General features: G+C 49.1%; 1 protein-coding gene across 1 annotated transcript in view; it reads right to left on the bottom strand.

Annotated features, from left to right (window-relative positions):
* Positions 1-346: 346 nt before the first annotated feature.
* LOC144937629 (rho guanine nucleotide exchange factor 17-like) overlaps positions 347-22,769 on the bottom strand; it is a 121,847-nt gene continuing 99,424 nt past the window's right edge. The window contains 12 exon segments of the mRNA XM_078864980.1: positions 347-6,353; positions 8,009-8,371; positions 9,513-9,687; positions 11,838-11,986; positions 14,079-14,146; positions 14,384-14,470; positions 15,306-15,591; positions 16,088-16,395; positions 17,231-17,424; positions 18,540-18,613; positions 19,827-19,974; positions 19,976-20,182. Of these exon segments, the coding sequence (XP_078721106.1) occupies positions 6,106-6,353; positions 8,009-8,371; positions 9,513-9,687; positions 11,838-11,986; positions 14,079-14,146; positions 14,384-14,470; positions 15,306-15,591; positions 16,088-16,395; positions 17,231-17,424; positions 18,540-18,613; positions 19,827-19,974; positions 19,976-20,182 (2,307 nt within the window). The 3' untranslated portion in view covers positions 347-6,105.

Below are 22,769 nucleotides of genomic sequence, written 5' to 3'. Positions count from 1 at the left end.
TATAAAGAATGCGATTGTCCAAGACGGATACAGAATAAGAAAACAACACATTAAATATGAGAAAACAATAATTGATTCTTGAATCAAACCATGACCCTGAATCATGACCAATGCTTCTAACTGTGCGTGTCTTTACAAAGCCAGCTTTCACACTGACCCTGACCCCATATTTGTGTTAAATTCTACTGTATTAGTCTGTCAGCTAAACGTACAAAGCAACATTGTAATGGAAAAACACACTCGGACAAAGCTTATCACACAGCGTCTAAAATATCATCAGCGACGCTATTTACTCGCTGGGTGCAATAAAAAATACGAACACGTAGAAAGAAAACGCAATTACACACACACACCCCGTCAAGTGGTACAATTGTGTGAATTTTAATGAGGGAACGCCGTGTCATTTAACATGGGGGTGGACACAGCACATCGAAACGCGTGCACTGTGGGATAGCTTTAGAGCCACTACCTTTGGGTCGCGCACCCGTAACAGCACAAGCTCGCGTGACCGTGGCAGCGACGCTCAGAACGCAAACACACAGATTATACGCCAAGGTGAGTATGCTGCACACATTTATACACAAGGTGGCCCAAACTAATGTCCACTCAAAACGCTCAACACTACTGCAAAGGGCGGCGGAAATTTAAACATTTTGAGGCATCAAAAGCCAGGGGGGTGGTTGTCGCAATGCAGACTGCGTGAGATTAAGTATTCTGCAGGCTGGCTGATGTTCAATAATAAATTACAGCCTTGCCAGACTCATGATGGTAAAATCCTCCGCAAGCTATTTGGTCGGAGGGATTTTCTTGAACTTACTTCACCGTGCTGGTTCAGCTATCACTCGCTACTAATGTTAGCCCTAGGTTGGGTGCCAACCACCGTGTCACCATTGCACATGATGTTTAGTGAAGGATTTAAATTAAATATACATTTTGTCTCAAAACATTTTTCGGCAAGGGCTCAATCATATGATTACATGATCAACAGGTGAACGAGACAAAACCATTACGTTAACTTTCTTATTTATTCGCAACTGTTAAGTGATTTAGAAAATGTAGTTTTTTTTTGTAAGGAGCACTGGTGTGAAAGCGTAAGTCTGGAATATATGGCTCAGATAAGAACCACAATCAGGCACACTTGCTGGGTAGCGGGGCGGTAACATGTAGGAGGAAATACAACAAGTAGCATACTGACGTGCTAATTGTATGGAGTGTGGTTTGTCTCTGGGCGAAAATTATCAACTAAATCTAAACTAACCGATATTTTGTTTTACTAGGTAAAGCTCACTGAGCTACGTAGCTCTTTTTCAGAAGCAACCTGGCCACAAATGAAAGATCAACGAAGAGGGTAATCACGTGGAAGTGTTATAGCAGCCAAATACTCGAAACACATGCTTCTAAATGTGCAGGGAAAAACCGGAGGACCCGGAGAAAAATCCACGCGACCACGGGGAGAACATGCAAACTCCAAATACACAAGTGTCAGGGTTGGGATCAAACCCACGACCTCCTGTATACCAGGTGAGAGAATTAACATCCCGCCACTGCAGCGCAAGTCCTCCTCTCACGTGCAAAATTACTCATATAGGGAATTGTCAAATATCCCATTCGTGATGTGCATTCAAAAAAACTCCTGGAATAGATTCTCTCCTGGGTATTTTTTGGAATGGATTGTTTTTTCTTCTTCTCCAATACACACAATCGTTTCATGGTCAAGAGGTCATCACGGTTAATGATGACCTCTTGACCTCGCCACTGCTTCCATTGTCCTGATAAGGGCCATTTTTAAAGTGTGAATATTAATCTGTGCCACCGTGTATGAAACGTACATGTACTCAAAAATAACAATGTTGTGTTCAATTACATTCATATCCACACTTCTGCAGGGCTCTTATAAGCATCTTATGTACAAACAGCAATATCAATATATACCAATATATACAATGTCGGACCGCTGTTACTTATACTGAATGTACGAGTAGCATCATGACATAATATGTGCACTGATCTAACAGAAAGTATTTACAAAACTTAATTACTGAGTAACCTATACTGTGAAGCTAAAATTATTGTCGTAAGGCACTGTAATGAAAGAAATGATCGTCCTGAAAAATTCAACAACCGATGCTCAGTCGACAAATAGCTGTATTAAATGACTGCAAATATGCCGGTCAGTGTTATGGATATCCTTGGGTAAACTGTTAAATCGTTAGTTATACGATGACATGTCTTGATTGAACAAGTTGTCAAATAGTGTTTGATTCATGAGCCCATCACAGCCAATGCCAAGATTGCAGTTTTATTTATTATAGACCTTTTGTCAATTCACTGATAGATGAAGGCCTTCCATGCCGAGTCAGCCATAGAGGTTATTTGACCATTCTTCACCACACTGACCAGTGCAGCTTGGTGATTAAAATTAATACCCACTTTCCAGTGGGGCATATCCGAGCCGTGCCAACACGGGGCCCTCACGGCACAGCCGGTGTGTTCCACTGGCTATTTGCCGTGCCAAGCCAGAACCCAACTGTGATACGCTGGCCTCACAAGCACTCTGAATTTGGCTCAGGGGCCAAGCAGGGCCAGAGTGGCGTGGTTAATAATTTTCATCACATGGTGCATCAGTCGGTACACTGGATTGTATGACAATAGTGGCACGGCTCGGGTTCTGCAGTCGAAAAACAACCTAGCGCTAGTTGAACTACGCTGGGCTGGCTTTAGCAAGGCCTCGGGTCAGTGGTAGAGTGAAAAAAGAGGTCAAATTATCCCATTTGTCGACTGATAGTGAATTTAAAAAACAATGCTAGCATCCTATAAATAAAGATAGAGCGATTGTTGCGTGCAAATAATTTCCCAACGCCAGGTTTTTCAGTGCAGTGCCAAACGTTCTCCCCTCTGCCACTGTTGTGTGTGAGCTGTGTTGCGAGAGGAGTCTTTCACAAATCTCTGCAATATAAATACGCCCTTTTTGTCTTAAATGCGGTGAAAAATGTGGGGTTGAGCATGAGATCTACCAAACTACGATTGTAAAATATAAATCCACTCAAAATGAAGTGGGTGGTTGAGTTGCGAGGATAGATGCGACTTAAAGAGACTGTGTCTGTGCTGCAGCCTTAAAAAATAAAATACTGGACCGATCACGCAACGCATGCTATATGGGCAGAACGGCTATAATAGATATTGAAAAAAAAATGAACAACAAAAAAACTTGACTGTGCGTATAAATTAGAAGTGTCAAAACGAAAGTGATGAGTATAAAACAAAATGGAAAAAAAACGCCATCGTACTACATTTATATTTTCAACTCCGTTTGAATAAGCCGCGATGAGCCTTTGGTTTTAAACGCTCGGTGACGTTGACTGCTACGCTGTCGTGTAGTGGGGGGCAGGCTATGCACAAGAAGGGATCATCGTGTTACAGGTGACGCACAGTCAATCCAACGTGACAACAGCGCTGACACCGCCGCACACTAAAAATATCCCACCGTGTGCACGAAGTGCCTACAAAAATCAGGGCTCGTTTAACCCATGCGCACGTAATTGCAATCTCGCAGGGGCTCCACGGCTTGTGATTAAGTGCTGTTGATGTCGAGACAAAAAAAAATACATGTACCGTGAATAAGGTGTTAAGTGTGAATTTGAAACCGACACATTTTCGGTGTGGTTTTCAATGATAATGATCCACAGGTTAAGGAAATGTGATTTTTCTTTTTTATGAATGCTCAAAATAGTTATCGCTTAAAACAACATTTATATAGTTTCCTGCGATACAGAATGAATAAAAAAAATACGGAAGATTTGTCTACAAACAGTAATGTTCTGGTCCGAGACAAAACCGTTTCTGAATCGTGAATGTTCTCAAAAATATCACCTCAAGGTTTTGGTTATATTGTGTTTTAAAAAATGGCAGCAAAAAAAATTCGAAGGGTAAACTTTCTATCACACGATTAGGCCATGCAACTCGTTTGTTCGTAAATATGGCGACCGCCGCATTCCGTCGATCAAATTGCAAGCCCTATTTTTTTTTTTCCACAAGTCTATAAAACGTGTAATTTGCTTAACACCAATTAAACAAACCAAAAAAATCAGAGGTGACGCATACAAGTCAAAGTAAATCGTTTTCCTACTGTAAATGTGTCTCATCAGCATATTGCACAGGAAACGGGATGACATCTGCCAGGGCCACAGGAAATAGACTTACAAATCAATTAAGTGCACTCCATTGACAGCCGCGGAATACACAACCTCAGTTAGTGTCCCCGGTTATAAGTAATAAAAAAGGCAAAACGTATAGCACTATAAACTCTGTTCTGCCTCAATTTTGCACGTGATTATTACCAAGGTGTTTCTTGGCATAATTTCTTGACAAGTTGACTGAACATTGGCACAGGTTTTTGAGATTGTTTTTTACGTGGACGCTCATTGTAGCCTGCATCCCCCCCCCCCCGAGCCGGCATTGTTCGATAGGCTTCGTTAACATTGTAGAGCTTCAAAAATTGGGGCCAAATGGGACACGCGGACTAAGCTTACAGTAGGACGCAAACCTTCATATAAATAAATACAATTTTGTGGCGATGCAATTTGGACTTTACGAAAATTAGTTTGCATCAAAGGCAGGACTTGTTGAATATATATTCCAACGAACCAACCAGGGATTTTGAGAAATCGGTCACACCTGCGGAGCAGTGTTGCAGAGACGGGTGTACATCCGTCAACACTTCTATTAACACGTTTCTAGCAATGTTCACGTTTTGTCATGAAACGAGCATGCCGGATGCATACAAATTTCCACCTGTCATCCTGAAATGTGCGCAGTGTAGCAATGTGCGTGACTTTCCATCGCCACAACTGAATTCCACTGCTGGTCTACTTTCTGAAAGATGCACATAATTTGGGCTGTTAAACGTTGTATACCCTTGGGCAGGTGTCGGTCTTGCTTGGCAAGCATTTTGTACCACTTAAGGGCCGCTTCCCATGACATGGATGCTCAAAAAAGCAACGTTCATTCTCTCGCCACCATCAGGAACGCCGCATGACAAAGCGCCGCCTGTGGTAGCGCCAAATCTGTCCGGGTGATATCATCATGCAAGCTTGCGAACCCGGCTGCAGGGCGATGTCCGATTTGAGATGGTGATACCACAAACGCAACCTGGGTTTGGCGTCACATTTAAGGAAAAGGTTTTTGCCCAGGCATGCTCGACGCGGTAAACGGGGACAAACGTTGGCACGTCTTCACATCGACTTACTACCCATGCTTTTTAGCCGCATGCGTGTACGTGGCTATCCGAAGTCAAGATTCTGACTTCAGCTTTCCAGGCTAGAGAGACACACACAAACGTATATTTGATCCAAATTGTATGGTGATTGCGCTAAAAACGTGTGCAAGGGTCGAGGAATGCGGTGTGTTGGTGGTACAAAAAATAATGACATTTTGGGACCCCCTTTTGTCACCTCCTTGCAACGTATTTGCTGTACTGCCTCACACGGCCCACTCACTGCCTTTGACGGTGGCTGTCCCACACACATGGTCTTAGCACGAGTCACCAACCCTGCCTTCAAATTTGCCGGATTAACCAGTACCACCCCCCCCCCATCCCCGGCCAAAATCATTCTTCACTTATTCAATCTCACCATCGTGTGGTCCCTCTTTTCTGCCCTGCAGCTTACTCCTACCTCCTCACTACTTGCAAAAAAAAAAACATTCTTTATTTTTCTCCAAATCTCCCTTCATGTGTGCAGTCCCCCTTACTCGAACATAATCTTCAGATGCGAATCAATCCGGAGGCTTCATCTATCCAATTCATGTTGTGTTGTGACGTACATCGTTAAGGAACGCACATTGGGTGCAAAGGTGCATCGGAACGTCTCGCTTTGTTCCGAGCACCGCTCAAAGCCTGTGTCCGGTCCTCTAACCCCAACAACTTGTGCCTTCCCACCCCCACAGTGCTCTCCGCCACTCATAACGGCATCAACAAACCAAACAAATAAAACAATAAATAACACGACGACGACGACCGCTGCGACGTTCTCACAGCGGGGGGCTGCCCGCTCGCCCGCCCGCGCCGGACCACAGCAACAGCTGGCGCTGCTTGTGAGAGCCGCCCGATCAGACGCGCCACAGCAGCAAGTGGTTGGTGCTGTCATCCCGCCCGGCGGATTCGTTGCTTCCGCTGAGCCGGAAGTCCTCGTAGCCGTCCCCGCCGCTGATGACGAGCGTGCGCGTGCGAGGGGGGGCGGCGGCCTGGGCCCGGCGCCGCGCGGAGCCTTGGCGAGCCCACGTGTGCTGCTGCTGCTGCTGCTGTTGTTGGTGGTGAGGGTTCACGCAGCCTCCGTCGTAGATGGTGCCCAGGCGGCCTGGGCAGGGCCGTCGCACGAAAATGGGAAAAACATTTTGACGATGTGAGCGTCGTCGTCGTCGTCGTTCGGTGTATGTATGTTGAACTTCTTTCGCACTGTGTGTAGCCAATCGGAGGTGCTAATCGGTGTGCAAAGCGTAACGCGTCGATTCGTCAAGTGAACCGGGACTCTTTGTGGTCACGCTAAGATTTTGAATGGTGCCGTGTGAGAATAAATTATTATAACTTTGTACGCTCGTACTTTGTTGAGGCTGATGAGGCCGACACAACTGTGCAAATGGCACGGAAATTGAATGAGGAACAATACAAATGAGACGGTTAAAACCAAAGGGCAAAACGAATTGCTTCTTGAGTGAAAAATTGAAGCCGAGGTTTGACAATCGAATCGCTTGTGGTAGCGATTCACTGCACAGGTTTTAGCGAGCGCTGTAAATCGGACTGACTATTGTTACAATAATCAGGAGAATCTTTACACGTCTAATCACCGTCGTCGGTAACGATTCGTAATGCGATTCACACGTCACTGACACAGAGCGCGAGCCGATGCAAGTCTGAACACGCCATTCGAATCCCGTGAGTGTACATCCCGTTAAGATGGTAACTAAAGTATCGAAGATGACACTAAGAGGTGAGTATGCACTTTTTTAACCTCGGTAAATGTGTTAGGTACAATTTGAAACTGTTGAGATGTTTTTCACTTCAATGCACAACACATACACAGGAAGTCGTAGAACTCGCACTTATTTGCAGAACTGGGTAATGATGTTCAGTAATAAACTTCTGGAGTAGGAATGATAATGAAATTAACAATGCTACAACTTTCGGTGACATTTAAAAACAATAAAACAAAACTATAATTTAAACTCTCTTGTCAGTATACTGTTGAATGAAGGCCTTCCCGCCCAAGCCATGTCGGTCATGATGTTTTATTTGACCATACTTCACCACGCTGGTCAGCGTGGGCTCGCGAAGGGGGGGGGGGCTGGGGGCCAAGGCCAAAGTTCAGATATCACTTGCCACTGATGCTAGCCATGGCAAGGAATTGAACTTGGGTTGCTTGGCTCATGGAGCAGTGCCCTAACCACTGCGCACCACTGCTCCACCCCGTAAGCTGAACTTCTTTCGCGCCATACATAGCCAACCGCGCCAATCGGAGGGGCGACATGGATAGGCTTACGCTGCAGAACACGCGCACCTTTCTGCGATGCGTTTTCAGGTCGTGCCGCATGTCGTGCGGCACGACGCCCGACATTCCGCTCTTCCACGCGATGACAGCCTCTTGAGCACGTGCAGCGAAACGTCGGACGTCGTTCCGAACGATGACCACATCGGAGAGCCGTGCGCAGCAGCACAATTTTTAACTACCTCGCCTGGTATACAGGAGGTTGTCGGTTCGATCCCGACACTGCCTCCTCTATATTTGGAGTTTGCATGTCTATCTCCCCGTGGTCGTGTGGATTTTTCTCCGGCTCCTCCGGTTTTTCCCTCCACATTTAGCACCATGCGTTTATGGCTACTGTAAATGATATGGCTGCTGTAAATTTCCACGTGACAAGCCACTTCGTTGAGTTATAATTTGTGGCCAGGAAAATAAAAAAAATAAAAATAGTTTCGCTTCAGCTCAACCGCTGCAACCGACGAACGCGAGCGCACCTTTGTCGGCCGACCCGACCGGCCCAGTCTCAGCAGCCGCGTCCAGTGGCAGCTCGATGGAGGTGAGGAAGCGAACGTGGCCCGTGTGGCCGTGTGTCGAGCCCATGGGCAACAGCTGGGCCAGGAGGGGTGGCCCCTGGGTCCCTAACGGCGATGTCGCTGCCGCCGTCGTGACGGGAGCCGGCAACGGAGCGGCCGCGGCGTTCTGCCGCGCCGTGGAGGGCAGCTTGGGCGGGATGTGCGGGAGCGGCAGGGTGAGCAGCACGCCGGCGCTCGTGCCCACCCACAGCATGTCCTTGCAGGCCAGCAGCGCCGTGACGCGCAGGCACGCCGCTTTGTGCTGCCGGATGATCGCGTCTGCGCCTGGAGACACGCAACGCGCGCGAGGGGGCACGTTTCAATCGACCACGGAGGAGTTGACCGCCCCGCCGGCCCCTGCCCCCGCCGGCCCTCACCCCAACAAGGATTTGAACTCGCGGCCGGCCTCATGATTGCGAGCCGCTCGCTCTACCGCTGAGCCACCGGGATGGGTTTTTTTCGTGAAAAGTAAAATCCATTCCGAGTGGATGCAGGGCTTTAACCATTCCACAATCAGGACACACAGTTGATAGCATCTAATGACTCGTGATTCTTTATAAAAAAATTGCTTCTCACGCTGTTGGTACGAGCGTGAAATTGTACGTGTAAGAAGCGATCGTTTTATAACAAATGCAAATCCTGTGAAAATGCTTCCAAAAGACGAAGCGAACGAACGAGAGAAAGAAAATAAGAGAGAAAGAAAAAGAGTGTACCAATTAGACACGATGCATGAAAAAAAACTATAACACGAGCCAGACGGTAGAATTTCCAAAATAAAATACAAAGGAGACAGATAAGAAGATACGAGAAATAATGTACGTAACAAAACATAACGAACGGGAAAGAAACGACAAACAATACCAATGAGACAAGCAAAAGAATGACTTCTTTGATAAAATTACAACCCCAATCATCGTGGCAATCCATCAAATCAGAGAGCGGGGATCGATCCTAACACTCGTAACCACGAGTGTGGGAATCAACTCATGCTGACAAGAGGCAATGCGGCCAATTAAGTGACGGCGGTGATGACGTTGACAATGACGACGATGATGATGACGACGATGACTACGACGATGATAATGACAAAGACGACAATGATGTCAATAATGATGACGACGACGACGGTGATGATGACCTTCTTGGTTCTTTCGGTAAAGTCACGTCGAAGGGAAATAATAAAGTAATAAAAATAAAACATAATAAAATAAATTATTATATTATATTAAAAATAAAGCATAATAAAATAAATTATTATATTACATTATATTTTATTATGTTTTATTTTTATTATTTAATTACTTCCCTTCTACGTGACTTTACCGAAAAAACCAATAAGATGAATCCCTGCAGTCATGAAAGCTTTTAATCGACGATAATGACGACAAAAAAAACGAAGACTACGATAACGACTACGACGACGCACCTGCGAGCATCTTGTGCACGGCGGGCGCCACATCGATCTCAGCCAGGCAGTCGCGCGTCTGCGCGTGGTAGAGGCGCACGGAGGCGCTGCTCTGCACGGAGACCCACACGCCGAGCCCCGACGCCACGAGGCACGAGACGGCGCGTGACGCGTCACTCCCCACCGTGAACGTGTGCTGCGGCGATGGGAAGCCCGCGTGATGGGGGAGTCGGGGAGACACGGACCGGCAGACAGACGGACGGACGTGGCAAGGGTTATTTTTTTTATTAAATCAACAAAAGTGTTTTTGTCGTCGGTAACGATCCAAGCGTGCTTTTACAAGTCGGGCTGTGCTGGTTATTTGTTCTGTCGAGGTTTCTAACGAACCAAGCTGAAAGTTGCTTTTATACAGAGCCTTTAGCACAAGGCCTCAGCGCAAAAATAACCCAACCATTCGGAAACCACGAAAGAATAAAACTGAATTAACAAACAAAACCCTTAAGGCGTTAAACTGAATGAAGCAAAACATTGTATAAGGCATGTAATCTACACAGGCGGTGATGCAAGCGAAAACACATGTTTTAAGATGAGTCCTGATAGACTCAACCAACTGATGTTCTGGGGAAGAACATTGATCCACACGTGTGGAGGTGTGTGGCTGCTGGAGGCTCAATCGCCCATTGATCGCAGGCAGGTTTAGTTTTTGGCACACACACAGGTGCCCGCCATTCGCACAGGAGTTGAGGTTCTACAGTGGCCATCTTCAGGAGTTGACTCTCTGACGACGCCCCCGCAGCAGTGTGGCGAAAGCTCGAGGTAAGAAAAGCTCAGCACGCAGAGCGACCCAGGAAAAAACAAACACACGTGGATTGCGCAAGCGGCTGCGAAAACGTGCACGTGTTTGAATCGGCTGCTTATCGACAACAATGTGGGAAATTCACTTTGTGGAATTCACTGCGTCTCCCTAATCGTACCGCCGAAACCTCCCCCACCCCTCCCCGTTCCCAAGTCCAGGATCAATACTTTAATTTTCTTTTCTCCCTACGACTGTGCGTGCCACACTGTGACGCGTTTGCTCTGCCGCTCTCACCTCATTTCAATTCCCCTGACTCGCCCCGAAGCATTCGACTCCCGATTCCCTTCTTGGCAATAAGTCCCCGGCTTCCTCAAACTGCCCTACATGGAAAAGTTTCCCTCCCCCGCCCCCCCCCGTTTGTAAGGCGTCTTGGAGATGCGGCCAGAGTCTAGATGCCTTATAAATCAAATTGTGTTGTCTTGGTCTGCGGGGAGGATGCAATGATTTGTGGAGTCGACGATGGGCAATGACGACGAGGCCACCAACTGCGGCAGGATGAGCGAGGACAACGGTGTGTATTCACTGGCATCCCAGTTTATTTAACATTACTATTGGATTTACAAGAAATGACGTTTTCAAGTCCCTCCGAAGCATTAACTCTGCCTCCCCCCACCCCCACCACTGCCTGTGAGCTTGATTAATGTCGACAGGTTCAATCTGAATTCCTTCCCCCAGATATTTTATGACCATTTCAGGCTGTTTACCAGCAGCTTGGCCCGGACAAACACGGAAATTAAGTTCCGCTGCACATATTCCCGAAGCGGTCCGTAAACAGTGCCACGGGGCTGGAAAGCATCTGCGTTTTCTGTTGGTATAAACCAGTAATGTATAAATCACGCAACACATTCAACCTCTGGGCCTGTAGCCCAGTGACCACTCCACCCAGTAAGCCGTTAATATGGCATTCGGGTAACGTACAATACAAAGTGGATTAATACTGTGTCTAAATGTAGTCGCACCTCAAGGACGCTGAACAGTCAGGGGACGCACGTTCGAGGGAGGGAGGGTGAGTGAGTGGGGTGGGATCGGGTTCGGGGGGAGTGAAGAAAGATGCAGAGTCAAAGGCAGAGATGAAGAGGAAGTTCTTTAACCCGGACTCGGAGAGTCAGGGAGTTGTTCGCAGTGGGGAACAATCAGAGGCAAGGAGAGTTCCAGACATCGGCGGTAGCAGAAAAGAAGCGACGAATTATCGATCAGAAATTGACAAACGGCGAGCGGGTCTCTTGTATTTTGTGGAGAGGCCTCGGCTGTCAGTCGTGGGTGCGATACGGGCGTCAGCTGGGGCGAGGTGAGAAGGGAGCAGTGGGCATGGGCAAGGCTGGGAATAATGCTGCAAAGAAGAAGAGACGGGAGACAGGATTTTGCGTGGACATAAAGAACCGCAGTAAACGAATGTAGAAGCTGAGCGAGTGAGCGGCGTTACGGGTCTCCCACGTGGCAGGCTCGAGCGCTCGCTGCGTCATCGAGCCGCGGGGGTGTTTGAGTCGCACCTCCGGGACGAGGTTGGCGGTGTTGATGACGACGATGATGTTCTGGCAGCTGCACCACAGGCGGCCGGCCACGTGCGCCATCTTGGTGACCGGGTTGCCCGGGGAGCCCACGGTGAGGGTGTGCGAGTGCTGCGAGTCCCAGAAGCAGCCTGCGGGGGGCAAGCGAGTTAGGGGGCCCACTGTCACCATTAACCGTTGAGAGTGAATTCAACGTTTATATTTTAACAGGTAAGGCTCACTTAGCTATGTAGCTATTTTTCAGAAGCGACCTGGCTATCACAAATGATGGCTCAAAGAAGTGGGTTATCGCGTGGCAATTTACAGGAGCAGCCAAATACTCTAAACGAGTGTTTCTAAATGTGGCGGGAAAAACCTGGAGGACACGGAGAAAAATCCACGCGACCACGGGAAGAACGTGCAAACTCTAAATATACAGGCACCAGGGTCGGGATCGAATCCACGACCTCCTGTATACCAGGTGAGGTAGTTAACATTCCGCCACCATGAGCTTCGTTACCACTATCACGTTCCCCCGAAGTCATCACGACCGCCGACATCGTTAACATCATCATAACCACCATCGTCAAAACAATCTCCCGTCATCATTACGCATGACAAATCGAGTCCCCTCGATGGAGGCCCTTCTCCCAATAGTGGATGTGAGCAAGCACTTGCAGGGCTGCGCCTGTCCCTTTTTTGTTTTACTTTAAGCTCATAATGCAGGTATGGAACCGCACGAACCCATGGCACACTGCATGCGATGGGTTCTGAACAGCCGGCAGCAGCTGCCTCAAAGCTTCACCATTGCCCACAGCGCGCGGCCGTGTCTTCGCCGCTCGTGGTCGGTGCCATCAGCCACACGCGGACTCTTCACCATCGGCGACTCAGCCACCACTTATATAATGGGGGGGTTATCGCGTGACCCCCGACCCCCTCCGCCAGCACACTGGGGGATCACCCTGAATTGGCAGCAGGGTGCATATCGTTGGCACCAGGCGGCGTCTATCCTTTTCGAAAGCGCCGGCGCCAAATGTTGAACCAGGGCAGGAAATCCCTCACTTTTCCAAGGATTCATCAGCATCGCGTAACCGTTTACGGAGTGTCCTGTACGGTAGTGTCATTGTCAAAACGCTGCGCGTGCAGGACACCCTCCAAATGGCCGAACAAATGGAAACGTAATGGTGCCAGATCTGGGCCGTGGGGTGGATGGGGAAACACAAATCCGCTCGAGCGCTCAATGACCCTCAGAATGTTGTCAGGGTCAAGCTCGGTCTGACATTGTCATGCCGGAGGAGGGAGGGGGCCTCATACCATCTGAAAAATAATTCTAGGAACATTCTTTGGAATTCCCATGAACGAATGCAATGTATGACATTTTTTGTTGCATTTACAATTTTATCAGTGGAAAAAAAGATACGAGGCACTACCACACCAGAAGGTAGTGCAGCAAAAATACACTCGTGCGGGGTCCTACGCTACCTCGCCTACGCTGTTCGTCTTTACCAAACCCGCACGTTGAGGTCTGGCCAAGCCCCGCCAACCTGCACGGCATGGGGAGGCTCTCCTTCCAGCAGAGCATTCACAAAAGGGCTGCAACATCATTACGTGATGAATCCTTTCGGGGGTAACACACGAATATGTTGGTGTGGCCGATTTTGTTCTTTGTGAATAAAAAGAAAGTTCTTTAACAAGCAAAGACGCGTTACTTATGTTATATATTTATCTTACCATCGTGGCGCTTCTCGGATGTGAGAGCCGCTTACGCACGGCAGATGCCAAACCGCCTATTTTTTATATAAAAAAATGTTCTGACTTCATCGCACCCACGCGGACGTCGTTAGAACACGGGCGGGCGATGTGAAAAGTAGGTCAAGCTCTTGCAATCTCCTCCAACCACGCATGCAGCGCCGGTAAAATTAACTTAATTAAAATAATGAAACGACGGGGGGGGGGGCCACACTTTTTGTCTACATCATAATTTACAAAAAAAACAAAGAGTATGGATCCCTGCAGTCACGAAAACTTCAAATCTAGATCAAATAATAGAACTTACATTTTTTGATTGAAAGCTTGTGAGAATTTTATTGTTTGATATTTTTATCATTTTATTATTTCCCTTCTACGTGACTTTACCGAAAGAACCAAGAATATAGTACTTTCATTGTTTTATGATTCAGACAATGCTGTTTGTGGGCTGCATGCCAGCCAGACGAGGCTCGGTGATTGGGCAGGTCATCGTACCTGCCTCCCTCTGGTACACGATGAGGTCTCCGTTCAGCAGCGACACAAACACCTTGTTGTCCAGGTACCTGAGCACATCAACAGAGAAAGAAAGATCAGGTCCGTGGAAATGTCCAGAAAGATGGCGTTGGACGGAACAACAGGCGAGAACAAGCCGAATTTGTGGCGGTGGTGCGGTAAAGCTCCCCGCTGTGATTTTGGGTTGTGCCGCGTGTAGTTCAGGATGCTCCATCAGAATGAAACGTGCGAATTGGAAAAAAGAGAGAGAGGATGATGGGATGGGATAATGGGACAGGCCCACTTACAGGATGCACATGACGGCGGCTGGGTGCTGCATCTTGAGGCTGTTCTTGCGGTTACGGATGTTGTCCGACGATTGGTAAACGTGGATACTGCAACGGGGAAGAGGACAACCACGGTCAGATAACGATCACCGACGACCGACCCTTCGTGAAGACCGGCCTGCTGGAAGCAAGCAGAGGGACACAGATCACCCGTGTGGCTCTGTATTTCACAAATGAACTACAATACATTGCTGATCTCGTCAAGGAGTACAAACCATCACACAAGCTTCGGTCATCCTCACAGCGGCTTTTTGGCTCACCATCGAACAGAGACGGTCACTGCATCGCGCGCTTTCAGATGCGCTTCTGCGGCTATGCGGAACGCTCTTCCTTCCGGTATTAGGAAGCCACTGGAGCCATGCAGTTTTAAATCTAGATTTTAAATCTCATTTCTTTAGAACTGCCTTTTGTGTTTAGTTTGTTGTCCTTCCCCCACACCTCTCATTATCACGGTTGGCTACATACGGTGAGAAATAAGTTCGACATACATACATACATTGTGGGCTGTCGGGGCAAGTGCTGTTGTGAGCATCCACCTAAATACACCACATCAGGTATTCCTCTCGCTACGGCTGTGGTTACTAATCACGCGCCTACTCGCCAGCCTACCTGTGACCCGGAAGATACTGAGGAAGAGATTAAGCCCTGGTTTTACACAGAGAGACACAGACTCGCGTAGATTCTCATAAACTTAGAGAAATGCATACATTTACCCTGGGCTCAATTTGTTCTGTCCGAGACACTTGGCCCACCGCACAAAGTATACTTCCTCGCCACGGCTGCAGCTACTACGAGTCGCGTGCCACCTACTCCGGTCCACCAGCGAGCCGTACGACAACTGTGGCATGAGAGTTCGATCATCCCCGGTGCAACAGCAGCTCACCACCCATCCTCGGTGCCGAGCCACATGGAGCTGGTGTGGGCCTCGGGGTCCATGCTGAGCAGCTCCTCCAGGCTGGCCTGGAAGGAGCCCCGGCTCGTCCGTCTCATCGCCCGTCCGTCCGCCGCGGCCGCCGCGGCCGCCACCACCACGGCGATGGAGCCTGCGGAGGCGACGGGCTGGAAGGCGCTGCAGGCGCTCGATATGGACGGCCGTGCGGGGTCCTCGTGCTCGTCGTCCGAGCTCGTTGTCTCTGCCCCCGGGTCCTTCGAGGCCGTACGGTCGTCCACTGAAGGTGACCGGGAGAATTGAGTTAGAGCCGCGCAACGAGGCCAAAGCTGCGACCGTCTCTTTATTTATTTTTTATATAGTCGACCCGCAGTGATTAATTTCAGCCAGAACCAGTGTCCCGGGCATAATTTTGACACGCCGCATCTATCTCGGTGTATTTTGTGCTCACGGTACTCTGGCGGTGTGTGCGGTGGGTGGGTGGGTGCGGTGGTGTGCAAAAAAAAACAACTTGCTTGAATAATGCTTAGGGTTACGAGAAGTCTTGAAGATCTGTACTTAATTTAAGGTGCCTGTCCTTAATAAGGACGCACATCTCTCTGTGACACGTCCGTAACATCTCACGTCAGCGTTCCAGTAAATACAGTAAAAACAAATACATACTTCGAAGCACAACGACCGAAATGCTTTCTAATTGATACATTTGAAATAAAAAAGCGAATATCTGAACAGGGTTGACACGCAAACACGACCCCGCTTCCGCAGGCGGTGCTTACGGCTCAGTGTGAAATCCGGGCGCCCGTCCCGCGCTCCGCCAGGCTGCTTGGAGCCGCGACCTCGCGGCCTTGAGGTCGGGGACGAGGCCTCCCCCTCCGACTCCTCCGCGTCGCTCGCAAACGGGTTCCCCGCGGCGCCCACACGAGGGGGCCTCTGCTCGCCCGCCTGGGACTGCGAGGGAGACGAGGAGGAGGACGACGACGACGACGAAGAGGTGGCGACGGCAGCCGGGTCGAGAGCGGGCGGCGAGCCGATATCGTCGGAGCTTGGGATCTCCGGCAGTGGCCGGTGGGACGCAGGACGATCCCTACGAGGGGCGGAACCGTGGTGGGTGGGGTGGGGGGGGGAAGCTGCTGATGGAAGCGTTGCCTCGTCGCACAACACGGCAGTGGAGCTGCCCGACGGTCCCGCGCACCTCCGATTAGCACGGTCGGTGTCGTACGGTGCGAAAGAAGTTCAACGTGCGTACGTACACACAAGTACTGCACCGGCGGGCAGGAAGACGGACAGGCACACCGATAGACAAGCAGAAGGACGCATGGTCACACAAACGGAGAGCTAACAGCAGACTGTTGGAGTAAGTGCTGTTAGCAAGCACCTATGACGACTGGCACGGCACACAAGAGGGTGGGTGGCCAGCACTATCGCGCCCGTCCACCTTTGTCTCCCTAGTGGCGACATTTTCACATCGCACCAGGTACTCATTTAAGGCTGGGTCGACCCAGGGGAGGCCCACGATCAGTTAAGGTATTCGTCAACGGTGTTGAGCGTGAGCGGGAATCGAACTCGAGTCGCCGGGTTCGTAGCCATACACAGACATAAACAGCCATACATAGACAGCAATAACTAGACACAGCCATACACAGACATACACAGCCATACAGAGACATACACAGACATACACAGACATACACAGACATACACAGCCATACACAGACATACACAGCCATACACAGACATACACAGACATACACAGCCATACACAGCCATACACAGACATACACAGCCATACACAGACATACACAGCCATACACAGCCATACACAGCTAGACACAGACACAGCTAGACACAGACACAGCTAGACACAGACACAGACAGAAACAGACACAGACACCCCAGGTGGCCGGGCGGGGGGAGCGAACCTGGTGCCGCGCCCCAGCCCAGGCACGGGCGCGATGCAGAGGATGCGCGCGGAGCAGACGGCGATGCAGGCCTCCACCATAGGGTCGGGCCGCACGCTCAGCAGGCACACCTGGCCCACGTAGCCGTCGCTGTTGCACACCCACACCTCGGAGGAGTGGTCCCACGCGCCGAGGCTCGGCGAAGCGCACGAGAACTGGAGTGGGCGGCACACGGGCGACGGAACGGACCGCACAAACGTCGTTAACGACGATCCGGTCGCCTGCCTTGACCACCTGAATGTGGAATTTTAAAATTGTCGCTCTGCATCTTCGTCGGTCGTATGAATAAAGAAGAGGAGCGCACGCGTATCGAAGGTCACCGATTAGTTTTTTTTGGGAGGGACGCGGGGGGGGGGGGGATTTAAGCGGTGAGTGGCGTGGGATGATGAAACCGCAGGGCGTGGAGCAGCCCCCCCGAGCGGGGACGCGGTGGGCCCAACGGGAGCGAGTCCGCCACCCGAAGGGCCTCCACTAGAGGCCATCTGGACTTCCACGCTTGCCAGATGTCTTGAATGAGGAGGGAGTACCCACACTTTGCTCCACCACACACGTGACTACGGCGTTACCAACTTCCACCGCAGGGTGGACAGAGGCGGTTTAGAAATCTGCACCAACCGCCACGTTGCTTGGTGCAGATTTCTTAACGGCGACGTGCGCTGACCGTGGGCGGCATTCCTTGTTCCAGTGATTCCCGTTCGTTCTTGATAGGAAGACCAGAGACCGTTGTGTGCTTCCAAAAATAGATCCGTACCCGTCTCATAACCGGGTTAAACATTTATAGGTGCTCATATACATTTGAAAATATACGCATGGCGGGGGATGCAGCGAATGAAAACGGAGTAGTAATGAGGTAATAAGGCGCAAAACGGCTCCAATTGGGCCGCCGCCGTGAAAACAAATCGCGCAAATTTCCGACGGCAGTCGGCTGTTCACGAGGGACAATTCCATTTTCGGAAAACAGGAATGTACTCGACACGCCGCCTCGCAAATAAAACATCGGGTAATTGCGACTCAAATGACGGCGCGCGATTTCTTACGGACGTCTTCATTCTTCCATTTATACCCCCCGCTATTCATCCGTTCGTACCCCTCGTAACTCAAACGCGATCGCGGGTTGCACGACACGGGGGAGATGAGGGGGGGGGGGAAAGGTGATTTGTAGAGAAACGCTTATTTGGAAACCGAGGCGCTCGTTTCTACTCCGTTTTGTTGCTGTGCCGCGACACGGCACGCGCGTTAAAAGGCAATTTTCAATCGGCCGGACGCGCACCTGCATGCCGCTGCGCGTCTTCATGATGGGAATGGCCTTGAGGAACTCGGGGTCCCAGCGATCCTTTGTCTGCGCTGCAAAACGAGAAACAAAAAACGATCACCGGCATAAACGCTCGCTCTGCATCGCGCAAGGTTCGTGGTGCCGGCGGCGCCGCACCGCATGCTAAAACACGCAAAGATCCCCCCCACCCATTTAGCCTGTAACGGACTGCTGGGGCAATTTCTGTTAGCGAGCACGTTTACAGGCCGCAAAGGTACTCGTTTAGGGCTGAGTTGACCTGGGGGAGCCCCAGATCTGGTTAAAATAATCGTCACCGTTGCTCGCCGCGAGCGGAGATCGAACTCGTGTCGCCGGGTTCGTAGTGCAGTGCGCTAACTACTACGTTACACACGCAAACACACAACCACACACACACACCTGCACAAACACACACGCAAGCACACATGCGGCTGAGCATGTGGGGCCATATGACCCAGCCAAGACAACCGTGCCTGCCATAGGAGCTCACCGACGGGACTGCGTCCAGATCTTTCAAGGATCTGTGACAATCCAGTCTGGTTAAACCCAGGATGGATCGCAGCCAGGCCAGTCTGAATGTTTCAAGTTGATGCAGGTGTTCCTTGTAACGGAGTCCACATTTATCAAGCATTGAGAAGAGAGGCCATGACTGTAGCCGAGAAGGCCACATGCACAAACACACGGCCCATGACTGGTACCAGCAGTGTCAATAAATATCGGCTTCTGTGGAGGCTCTTAAAAGGGCACGACTGGGCACAAAACGCGTATGTATGAAGGAAACTACTGAGCAAGGACACGCACGTACAGATGCGCAAACAAAAAACAAAGATCCCCCGTATAGCCTTAACAGGCTGTTGGGGCAAGCGTTGTTGGGTGGCCAGCACCACGCCTGAACAAAACAAAGATCCCCCGTATAGCCTTAACAGACTGTAGGGGCAAGTGCTGTTAGCGAGCACCTATGAAGGCCGGAACGGTACACGAGGGGGTGGGTGGCCAGCACCACGCCCGACCGCCGTTGTCTCCCCAGTGGCGATGTTTACACACCACACCAGGTACTCATTTCAGGCTGAGTCGACCTAGGAGAGGCCCAGGACCGGTTCAGATAATCGTCACTGGTGTTGGCCGTGAGCGGGAATCGAACCCGGGTCGCTAGGTTCATAGCGCAGCGCGCTAACCGCTACACTACCGCTCCCCACGCCTGAACACATACGTATACATACACACACACACGTGTACACTCAGGCGCGCGCGCGCACGTGGCCGTACCTAGCTTGCGCTTCGTCTCCTCCAGCATCTGCTCGAAAGCCGCCCTGGGCTCCCCGCCCGTGAACTCGAAGACGAACGACTCCGGGGAGGCGTCGGGCGCCGACGGGGCGACAGACAGCTCGAGGCGCGCGGGGGCAAGCGCCCCCCCCCAGCGAGCCCGCCAGGGCGCCGCCCAGCGGGGCCGCCGAGCCCACGGCCCCCGCCAGCCCGGGGACGCCGGCCGACAGCGGCGACGTCAGCGACTGCGTCGAGCCGGACGGCGGCACCGTCGCGAAGGCCGAGGCGGCGAGGAGCTGGCGCTCGGACAGCTCGCGGTTGACGCACGCCATCAGCTCCTTGATCACCTCGTCCAGGTTCTGAGTCACGATGGAGGGGTGGGGATGGGAGGGGGGTGGGGTCTCTATGAGTGTCTTCATCATCATCATGTTCATGATCATCATCATGTTCATGATCATCATCATCATCATATTAATGATCATAATGTTAATATTCATGATCATCATGTTCATATTCATGATCATCATCACCAAATTCATGATCATCATCCCCAAATTCATGATCATCACATTCATGATCATCATCATCATCATATTCATGATCATCATCATCATATTCATGATCATCATATTAATATTCATGATCATCATCTTCATTATCATTATCTTCATGATCATCACCAAATTCATGATCATCATCCCCATATTCATGATCGTCACATTCATGATCAACATCATCATCTTCATGATCATCATCATCATATTCATGATCATCATCGTTCGGGATCATTTGATGCCTGGACGAAGGCCTCACTAAGCCGTCACACCCCTCTTTAAACGAAACCATTGTGTTTTTGTAAATAAGTGCACAATGTCTACCTTTGTATAGTCTCTGAGCTGCTGCTCCCTGGGCCTCTTGTCAATCTACCGCTGTCGTAGGATTTGTTTGAGCGTACCTGGCGTTGGCCAGGATTCAAACTCAAATAGCCAGGTGCGTGAGACCGTTTTAACCTTAAGAAAGGCTTAAAAAAATTGTCAAACTCTGAAAAAACAAAATGAGAATTAAAGAATGTTTTGGGGCCAAACATCCCATTCCAGGACCTGTTCCCCCACTGAGTCTTGAGATTCAATGAGGCTTTCCTAAGTAAATATATGATAAAAGAAAAGGAGATATTTGTTCTATGGGCTGAATCTGTATTTAAAATTCACAATGTCATACAAAAACAAAGCGTTAACCTACATGCCTATAAGCACGTGCCCCTAAAGTTATTTATAGGGCTATTTGAATAATTACAGTTATTCCAGGAGATGGGTCAACCACACACTAATAATTCCAAGGCTTTAGTGGTTTACGTGATGCATTCCAGTTGTTGTTTCTTGCGTTTCTGTACAGATACATGCCGACCGTTATTCATTACCAAGCAATAAAAGTACACTAAAAACAGAAATCTATTTTCAGAAGTAGAGACCAGCGATCATGTAAGTACGGCAATCAGTAAATTCGTTCCGATGTGTAAACACAGCAAAGGGAGAAAAAATACCACAACAATGTTTTTTTTCCCCTCCACACAAACGTGATATGTTATAAGTAATGAAGGTAAAAGGGTTTACATAAGTGTTGCAATCAGTAAAACATTCCAAAGCCTTGGCACAATGCAGAAAAACATTCTTCAGAAGGTAAGACAAAGATCCCCCGTGTGGCCTTAACATACCTTTGGGGCAATTGCTGTTAGCGAGCACCTACGAAGGCTGGCACGGTACACGAGGGTGTGGGGGTGGCCAGCACCACGCCTTTGTCTCCCCAGCGGTGATGTTTATACACCGCACCAACATACTCATTTAATTCTAGATTTGAAGCTTTCGTGACTGCAAGGATTCATACTCTTAGTTTTTTCGGTAAAGTCACGTAGGTAAAAAAATGAAATTCAAATTAATAAAAAATACATTTATTTAGTAGGTAAAAAATGAAATAAAAATTAATAAAAATAAATACATTTTTATTAAAAACTAAGAGTATACATACTCTTAGTTTTTTCGGTAAAGTCACGTAGGTAAAAAATAAATGTATTTTTATTAATAAAAATGTCATTTTTTTACCTACCGAAAAAACTAAGAGTATACATACTCATTTAAGACTGATCCGACCGAGGTAAGGCCCATGACAGGTTCATAGAATCATCATTGGTGTTGCTGACCGTGAGCAGGAATGGAACTCAGGTTGCCAGGTTCGTAGGGCATTGTGTTATCTCCTACACGAGGGCTCTCCACACACGCTTAGGAATAAATGAATCGTACATGGTGCAAGGGTTTAAATAAATACGGGAAACTCCATGTGAATACAATCGTGCGAACATAATAAAAACAATAAAACGATTTATATTGCGCAAGAAGACAGGTTCCAGTCGTGATTCGGAGGTGCGGAATGGCAATTTGTTTTTTTACACTCACGTTGCAATAAACATAAAATAATAAAAGCTGTGTATGGTTAAGATTAGCAATCGATACTATTCAATGGGTAAACAAAACGGAGGGAAAAACACCACCACTCCCCGCAACTAACATAGAACACAATAAAATGTTGCTATCGCATGAGACTTAAACATTTAGCACATGCGTACATTGGTATTTACTTTCCAACACATTTCCGCTCGCGATCATTGTAGTGGAAAACATGAATGCGTTAACGCTCGGCGGGGGACGCACAGCCAAGCTGAAGGCCAGATTACAAATTAAATGTGTAATAACGAGCAGCCCGCAATGTCCTTTGGGACCTCCCTCCCATGGTTAGGATGACCACCTCTGAGACACATAAAACCACGACGTTCCATAGGGGAAAATAATATCTCGCCGTACCGGAGGAGGGGAGGACTACGTATAAATGCGGGGGTGTATTACTACCGTGCAACCGATATAAACCAGGACCTTTAACGTCACGCGAAGACTCGCG

Source organism: Lampetra fluviatilis, chromosome 19 (genome assembly GCF_964198595.1).
Source record: "Lampetra fluviatilis chromosome 19, kcLamFluv1.1, whole genome shotgun sequence".
NCBI lineage: Eukaryota > Metazoa > Chordata > Hyperoartia > Petromyzontiformes > Petromyzontidae > Lampetra > Lampetra fluviatilis.
Note: the sequence above shows the minus strand (reverse complement) of the source record. Positions and strands in the feature narration are given on the sequence as shown.